The sequence below is a fragment of the Elephantulus edwardii genome, unplaced genomic scaffold (assembly GCF_000299155.1).
Source record: "Elephantulus edwardii isolate Elephantulus edwardi_28Jun2011 unplaced genomic scaffold, EleEdw1.0 scaffold00040, whole genome shotgun sequence".
NCBI classification, from domain to species: Eukaryota; Metazoa; Chordata; class Mammalia; order Macroscelidea; family Macroscelididae; genus Elephantulus; species Elephantulus edwardii.
In genome coordinates, this window is record NW_006399790.1 from 13789374 (window position 1) to 13797934 (window position 8561).

At 37.6% G+C, this 8561-nt stretch overlaps 1 protein-coding gene across 1 annotated transcript; it reads right to left on the reverse strand.

Annotated features, from left to right (window-relative positions):
* Positions 1 to 3939: 3939 nt before the first annotated feature.
* Positions 3940 to 4335, reverse strand: LOC102877358 (KRAB domain-containing protein 1-like). The gene has a single exon (XM_006885107.1). It carries the CDS (start codon positions 4333 to 4335, stop codon positions 3940 to 3942), a length of 396 nt encoding a protein of 131 aa, XP_006885169.1.
* Positions 4336 to 8561: the final 4226 nt, after the last annotated feature.

Below are 8561 nucleotides of genomic sequence, written 5' to 3' on the forward strand. Positions count from 1 at the left end.
AACAATGAATGAATGGAATTCCAAAATCTCTGTAGATGTTCATTGAAATGAAAAATAAATAAATTAAAATATTTTAAAAAATGATGCTCTGAATTGTTAATACATTTTTTCCTGTAGGTTGTTCAAGGTGGTACTAACATTCTTAGAATGTTAACTATTCCTACAGCTGTTGTTGTTGGGTGTCATCAAGTCAGGCACAACTCATGGCAACATTGAGAACAACAGACCTGAACCCTGTCCTATCCTGTGCCATCCTCCCAATTTCTGACACACTTGAGCCCATTCCTGCAGTCACTGTGTCAATCCACCAGACTGAGGGCATTCCTCACTTTTGCTGCCCTTCTACCTTCCCAAGCATGACGGGCCTCTCCAAAGACTAGCCTCTTCTAGCAACATACTCAAAGTATGTCAAATAAAGTTTTATCATCTTTGCCTCTGCACTCTGGCTTCACTTTCTCCAAGAAATATGTATTTGTTCTTTTGGAAGTCTATAGGATGTTCAGTGCTCTTCTCCAAAACCACAGGTCAAATACATCAATTCTTCTTCTGTCATACTTAGTCATTGTCCAGTTCTCAGATGCATAGCCAGTGATTGAAAAGACCATGGCCTAAATCAGGCACGCTTTAGTCCTCAAATAAATATCAGTGCTCTTCAATAATTTGGAGAGGTCCCTGACTGCAGACTGTCGCAGTGCAATATGTTTCCTAATCTCCCGACTGCTGATACTAAGTATATTGATTGTGGAGCCAAGAAAGAGGAAGTTGTTGACAGCTTCAATCTTTTCTCCATCTATCATGATGTTGCCTATCTGTCCAGTGGTGAGAATTTTATTTTTTTTCTTGACGTTGAGATGTAACCTGTATTGAAGGCTACAGTCTTTGATCTTCTTTAGCAAGCACTTCATGTCCTCCTCACTTTTAGCAAGCAAGGCTCTTTGATCTGTATAACGAAGGTTATTGATGAGTCTTCTTCTTATACTGATGCCACATTCTTCATCCTAAAGTCCAGCTTCTCAAGTTTGCTCAGCATATAGATTGAATAGGTATTTAATTCCTACCCATAAGCAAAATATACTACTTGTATATGTCTCTTTGGTTTCTTGAAGCAGTTTTCTTTTTTTGGTGGTTTCTTTGTGTAGATTTTTTTTTTAATGTATCGCTAATTTATTTCTAAATATTTAATCTTTTGTGTGGCTATTGTGAATGGTTTTAGATTCCTGGTTTCCTTTTTAGAGTTCTCTTTATTATTATAGATAAATTTGACTGATATTTTAAATAATGAACTTGCAGCCTACCCTTTGCTGAATCATAACTCTTTACATTCTCATAGACCCAGAGGGAAATGCTTATTATCATAATCCAATTAGAATCTGCCCAGTACAATTTTTATATTGCCAACCACACTGCCTCTGACACACCCATCCCGATTACCCCAGTCACCAAAACAATCCATCTCACAGAGGGTCTTCCCCTCCTGTGCTGCATATATTCAGAAATTCTGTTGGTTCAATGATTAAGTAGTTGTCTGCTAATTCAAAGATCACAAGTTCAAATTCACCAACTACCTCTTGGGAGAAAGATGACGGCTCTTTTTAAGCTTACAGCTTAGGAAATCCTATGAAGTTGTCCTCTCTCCTCATGTCTCTCTGTGAATTACAAAAGATTCCACAGCAGTGGACTTTCAGGTTCTTGAACTTTTTTTGCTTTAAGTGATACCCAGATAAGAAATTGGAGAAAGTATTTTTGAAAAATAAATTTAAAAAAAAATGACAAGAAAAGGTTATGTGGTTTTTTTTACTCATTTACTCACTCTCACTCACTGTTTTTAGTCAATTTCAACTCTTAGTGACTCTTCATGAAGTCTCCAAAGCTGTAAATTGCAAAGAGAGGAGACTGCCTATCTTATCACTGTAGAGTCACTGGTGGATTTGAAATGCAGGAGACAATGCTCCTCTGGGTTAGAGCTCTATGCCACCAGAAAACCCTATCTATTTTTTTTTCAGGTTTTAGACAAGGTCTAGATGAACTTAAATTGAATTCTCATGACATCTACAGAAAGCTGTTTGAAAACTAGAACTTTCACAGCAATCACAGAGTACAAGCCCCATTCCACTTGCAATGCCAGTGGAGAGCTTGGACTTTCTCTTCTACCCTATGATAATGAAACACTTTGTACTCTCTCATGCGTTTGTGTTGTAAGAGATGTCCTGTAAAGTCAACAATGAAGGCATCCCTAGGAGACACTCCCATTTAAGTGTTAATGGAGTGTAGGTGTGAACCTCAGTTTCTACCCCTACTGTAAGTAATAAAGGACATGCACTTCTCCTTTACTGGAGTGATATCAGAAAATGCCAGCTAAAAAGAGAACTTAAATAAAATTAGGCATCTATTTTATAATAATAAAATGTACATGTGTCAGTCAAAAATCATTTCTCATACCAAGGACTAGGATGATTTTAAACTTGACAAAAATTTCCAGTCAGTAAATGTCAATACTCAGATGACAAAGTTGTTAGAATGATCTAGTATTTTAAAGCAGCCATGATAAAATGCCTCAACAAGCAATTATGAATGCATTTGAAACAAAGGAAAAAGCAGAAAGGCTCATCAAAGATATGGACATATAAGAATGAACCCAAGGAAATTTTAAAACTGTGAAACACAGTCACTAAAAAAAAACCTGGGTAACTTCAAATCTTGCTAATAAAAAGCTGGGTAAATTCTAGAGCACAACTAATGGAAAACTCATCAACATCAACTTGGAACCAAGTTAGACATGAGCTTCCATTGGGTTTCTAAAACTTTAGTCACACAGAAAGAGATTGTCTTTCTTCCTTGAAACTACTAGAGGATTCAAAATTCTTGCGATGATCTATAAGGGGCACAACTCCTGACAGACTAGCCTCCAGAGTTCCCTGTCAGTGATCTATGATTGTTATGTACCATTGAGTCCAAACTGACTCAGTGAATTTTCATAAATTACATGGCAAAAGATGGCTCACCTTCCTCCTGTAAATGGTGGATTTGAACCATATGTCTTTGAGCTGACAGTGCAATTTCTTACCTCTAAGCTGCTCTTGCTCCATAATAGTGAACTGTTGTTGTTATTGTTAGGTGCCATTGAGTCAAGTATGACTCATAACAACCCTCTGAACAACGGATCTATGCTATCCTCATCATCTCTCATATCCTCAAGTCAGTTGCAATGGTCATTGTGTCAATCCCTCTTCTTGAGGATTTTCACTCTTTGGCTGACCCTCCAACTTTCCAAGCATGATGTCCCCTTCCAGGGAATAGACTCTCCTAACAACATTCCCAAAGTATGTGACACCAAGTGCCATGCCTTTGAAATAATTCTGATTCAGAATGACCTATAGGTCCAAGTAGAACTGCTTCATCCAATTTCCAAAGTGGTAAATCTTTGTAGGAGTGAATTACCTTATCCTACAGAGTAGCTGGTAGATTTATACTGTTGACTTTTTGGATAGCAGTCCAACTTTGAACCCATTACACCAAGAGAAGATGTTGTTTTCCTTAGAGTAGGAATTGACTCAAAGCTGATCTTCCAGCAAGTTTTCAGAGGCTGTAAATAGCACAAGAGGAGATTGCCTATATTTTCCCCGATCTTCCAGCAAGTTTTCAGAGGCTGTAAATAGCACAAGAGGAGATTGCCTATATTTTCCCCACGGAGCAGATGGTGGATTCAAACCACCTGCCTTTGGGTTGGTAATGCAATTCCTTGTTACTAAAATACCAATAGAAGACACAGTAATACAAAGTACCCGATCTTTTTTTTTTTTTGCACATCAAACAAATCATTTTAATGGCTGCAAAACACTAAACCTCTGAAAATGCATGAGCTCACAGAGAAAGAAAATGTACAACTAACATGTGGCTCTTAAATCCTTCCAATGAAAACTGGTTTGTAGAGGTTGAGAATTAAGACCGTGTTCTGTCTTCCCAGCATTGATGAGTCCGAGATGCGGGAAATAATAATGGATTTGAAAATGTTGCTCTGGCTAAGGAGATATATCTTCTTAGTTTTACGATGTATCTAGTGAGAGCTGCTCTCCTGTCCCGTCTGCTCAGGATCCCCTGGGCCTGGCTCACGTGGTTGTCTTTCTCTTGCTCCAGCTGAGAAATCAAAGCTGGCTTGGGAATGGGTGCCACAGCTAGGAATGCCACAGTCTCATAGTTCTCCAGCATCACATCCTTGTACAAGGCCTTCTGATCAGGTTTCAAGCTGGCCCATTCCTCCATGGTGAAGTACACAGCAACATCCTCAAAGGTCACTGTGCCCTGGGATCTAGCTGTTGAGGAGGTAGCTTTCACCATTTGACTTCTTTTAGTCCTTTCTCAGCACCAGACCAGGACCGCCCTCGCCACTTCCCTGCTGCCCAACGCACAGAGCCCGTAAATTACCCGATTTTAACAACAGATAGAAAAATAGACTAAAATCCAACAATAAACAGAATCTAATAGACTTGTGGAATTATACTAAAACATTACTTTAAAATATAATATTGATGAAAGAAATAAAAGATTTTATAAATATTGCAAGATTCAATATAATAAGGGTATAGATTACACAATAAAATTTTTGAGTTTTATATAATTGCTATTAGAATCCTAGCAGAATTTTTGAGAAATACAAGCAAGTTTATTTTAAAATGTATGTGGAAAGGCAAAAATCACTAAAACAGTTTTATAAGGAATAGGCAAAAGGGAAGAATCCGTTTTCCTGATTAAAGGAAACTTTTATGTAGTATTATGATATTTTGTATAGTATTGGTGGACACATAAACAGTGACAGAATAAGGAAACTAGGAATAGATCCATACAAATAGGTCCAAAAACAACTCAATGGAAGATATTCTTTCCCAATAAAATTTTCAAAGAAACACACACATACACACACACCCCTCATACATGTTATACAAAAATTAACTAAAAATTTGTTGTATACTTTAAACTGTTAATTATAATAACCATATGAAAGTATGTAAAGCATCATTAAACACTGTTGTTGTTGTTGTATGTGCATGGAATCACCTGCAACTCATAGCTACCCTACGTATAGCAGCCCTAAATCCTGCTCTATCTTGTACTAATCTTATTGTCTCTGACATGCCTACCCCTGTTACCTTAAGTCATTAAATCAATCCATCTCACCAAGGGTCTTCCTTTCTTTGTGCTGTCCCTCCACCCTCCCAAGAATGACGTCCCTCTCCAAGGATGGGTCCCTCCTTGCAACATGTCCATAGTTTGTCAGATGAATCTTCATAGTCCTTGCTTCCAAGAATTAGCCTGGTTTCACCCTCTCCAGGATGAACCTGCTCATTTTGTTAGCAGTCCATGGTATATTCAACACTCTTCTCCAGCTCCACAGTTCAAAGGCATCAACTCTCCTTCTATCATCCCTATTCATTGTCCATCTGTCTGTTGCACAACAAGTAATTGCAAAGACCATGGCCTGTATCAGGTGCACTCAGTCCCCAGACTGACATCATTGCTCTTCAGTACTTTGGAGGGGTCTTTGACCGCAGACTTTCCCAATGCAATTTGTCTCTTGGTTTCCTGACTGCTAGTACCAAGAATGTTGATTGTGGAGTCAAGCAAACTATAGCTGTTAACAATCTCAATCTCTTCACCATCTATCATGATGCTGCCAATCAGCCCAGTGGTTTTCTTAATGTTGAACTTCAATCCATATTGAAGGCTGCAGTCCCTGACCTTCTGCAGGAAGTGCTTCAGGTTTTCCTCAGTTTCAGTAACCAGGGTTGTGTCATCAGCATAATGGTTATTATTAATGAGTCTGCCTCCAATCCTGAGGTCACATTTCTCCCCATGGATCCCAGCCTTCTGGGTAATCTGTTCTGCATATAGATTGAAAAGGTATCGAGATAGGACACATCCCTGATGTACACCCTGCCCAATTTTGAGCCATGCATTGTTTCTTTTCTCCGTTCTGTCGACTGCCTCCTGGTCCCAGTATAGGTTTTACATAAACACAATCAAGTGTTCTGGGATCCCCATTCTTTTCAGAGTTAGCCACACTAGGCAAGTAAAAACAACTAACACTATAAGCACACTTGCTGCAGAAAATCAAGGCCTTTGGTATGGATTACTTAAGAACATCAAGAAAAGGAATGTCCTCACCACTGGGCCAATAGACAACAACATGATAGATGGAGAAAGAATTAAAGTAGTCAATGATTTTATCTTGCTTGGATCAATGATCAACACTGTCGGAACCAGCAGTCATATGTTCTTGGGTAAGTGCACTGGCAGAATCCTCTCCAAAATGTTTAAAAGCAAAGATGTTAGTTTGAAGATTAATGTGTGCTTGATTCAAGCCATGATGTTTTCAATCACTTGCTATGCATCTACAAGTTGGACAATGAATAAGGATGACAGAAGAAGAATTAATGCTTTTGAGTTGTGGAGTTGGAGAAGAGTGCTGAATATTCCACATACTTCTGAAAGAACAAACAAATTTGTCTTGGAAAACATGCAGCCATATGGCCCCTTGGGTACAAAATGGTGAAGCTTTGTATCTCACTCTTTGGACTTGGATTTTGGAGAGATTATTCTTGAGAGAGATACATGATGCTTGGGAAGATGTGAGGTCAGTGAAGGAAAGGAAGACCACCAATAAGAGTGACACAACAACTGCAGCAATGTGCTCAAGTGTGTCAGAGATGATGGCACAGGATAGGACAGAAATCAAGTCTGTTGTTCACTGAGCCACTATGGGTCATATTCAACTCAATGGCACCTAACAACAACAACATAGATAGGCTATGAGCTGCCAACCCAAAGCCACAAGGTTCAAATCCACCAGCTGCTCTGTGGGAGAAAACGGGGCAATCTCTTCCCATGATATTTACTGCCTCTAAAAATCTGCTGGAGGGTCAGCTGTAAGTCAATTCCAACTCAATGGTACCAAACAGAAACAACAACAATGGACAAACTGATCAGATAATATATCCTTTTTCTGAAAGCAAAATGTGGGGCTATTAATGATAATTATGTAAACTCGCACTGTTCCAAGCAAATCCTACATATAGGCAATGACAGACTAAGGAAGGAATTTGCTCTAGAGACTGACCTGGGACACAAGACCTGAAAAGGAGTGGGAGGTGAATCAAAGGTCTAAATACAATCTTACTTGGGCTTGTCATGCTGAGAATTGCATCAATTTGTTTGTTAGTCCCTGCTTTTGTTGAAGGTTCTTTCTAAAATTCTGGTAATCACAGTGAGATTTGTACTAGCTATTTCAGATAATTGCTGAATTACCTCTGAATTATGTGAAAAGCCACGGCCACCTTCTTACACTACTTAGGGCATTGTGAAATTATATTCAATGGAAAATTCAAGGGCAAGATGACCATAAATTTACCAAATATACATTTGAAAAATTTTTTAAAGGAAATTGCTATGAAGTAAATAAGGACTCAAAAGCAACTCTAATTCTGCCATGCCTCTATTTTCTGTGTCATTTTGTGAACGCATAAGTTGAACAAATAGCTCAGGTCATATGAAAATACAGCAAGAATAATGATGTTTCTCTGAATAAATACTCTCTAATGAACTGAACTCAGTTATGGAAATATAATTTTAGATTTAACCATGTAAAGTAGACATATGATTCCTGTAACATTTTTGATCTGAATGACAAATGGAAGTTTGCTCTTTCCCATTTCTCATCATCTGGAACAGCATTAAGTGGTTAAATATGACTTAAATTTACCATGTAAACTTGGTAGGACCCATTTCATAATGCAAGCCACTAACAATGGAATAAATTGTAGCTTATTTTTCCCTAGGGTGTGTATCTGTGTTTATGAATGTATTTACACTTCATAAATCATTCTCAGGAGCAAAGAGAAAAGATGGAAAATATATTTTCTGTAGACCTCATGGGTCTTCATTTTATTTTTAATGAAATAGAGTACATAATTTTTCAATAGCAACAATAATTTTAGTGCCTATCTCCTATCTTTGCAAAATAGCCTTTGTAAATGCTGAAAACCTTCTAGACAGATTTTTAAAGAAGGTTGGGGGTATGAGAGAAGAGGGAAAGGTAGAGTGATGATTATTTAAATGGGAAACAGAAAGAATGGTAACATTTTAACAAACTATTATACCATCATGCAATACTCTCCATTTAAGCACAAAATAAGTAAAGAATTTTATAGATTTAGAACACCAATTAATTTTCTTAGGCAGATAGTTGTCAATGTGCCACCATATTTTCTGAGGAATTTGCTCATTACTTGAAAAATATTCTCTTGGACTGTGACAATCATCAGTTTGTGCTTGATATGTTCATGGATGTTTGACTGAATGTTTTAGCTCCATCTTGCAAAATACAATAAAAATATGATACGATAATATGATAGAAATGATAGAAAAATCATATCAAAATATGATAGAAAAGACCTAACTACCTGTAAGTTTTTGTTACCGCAAAGGATAGTTTTCTCAGTATTTGACCTCCAACACCTTTCCAAATTCATATATATATACATACATATATACATGCTCTATAGAGAGAC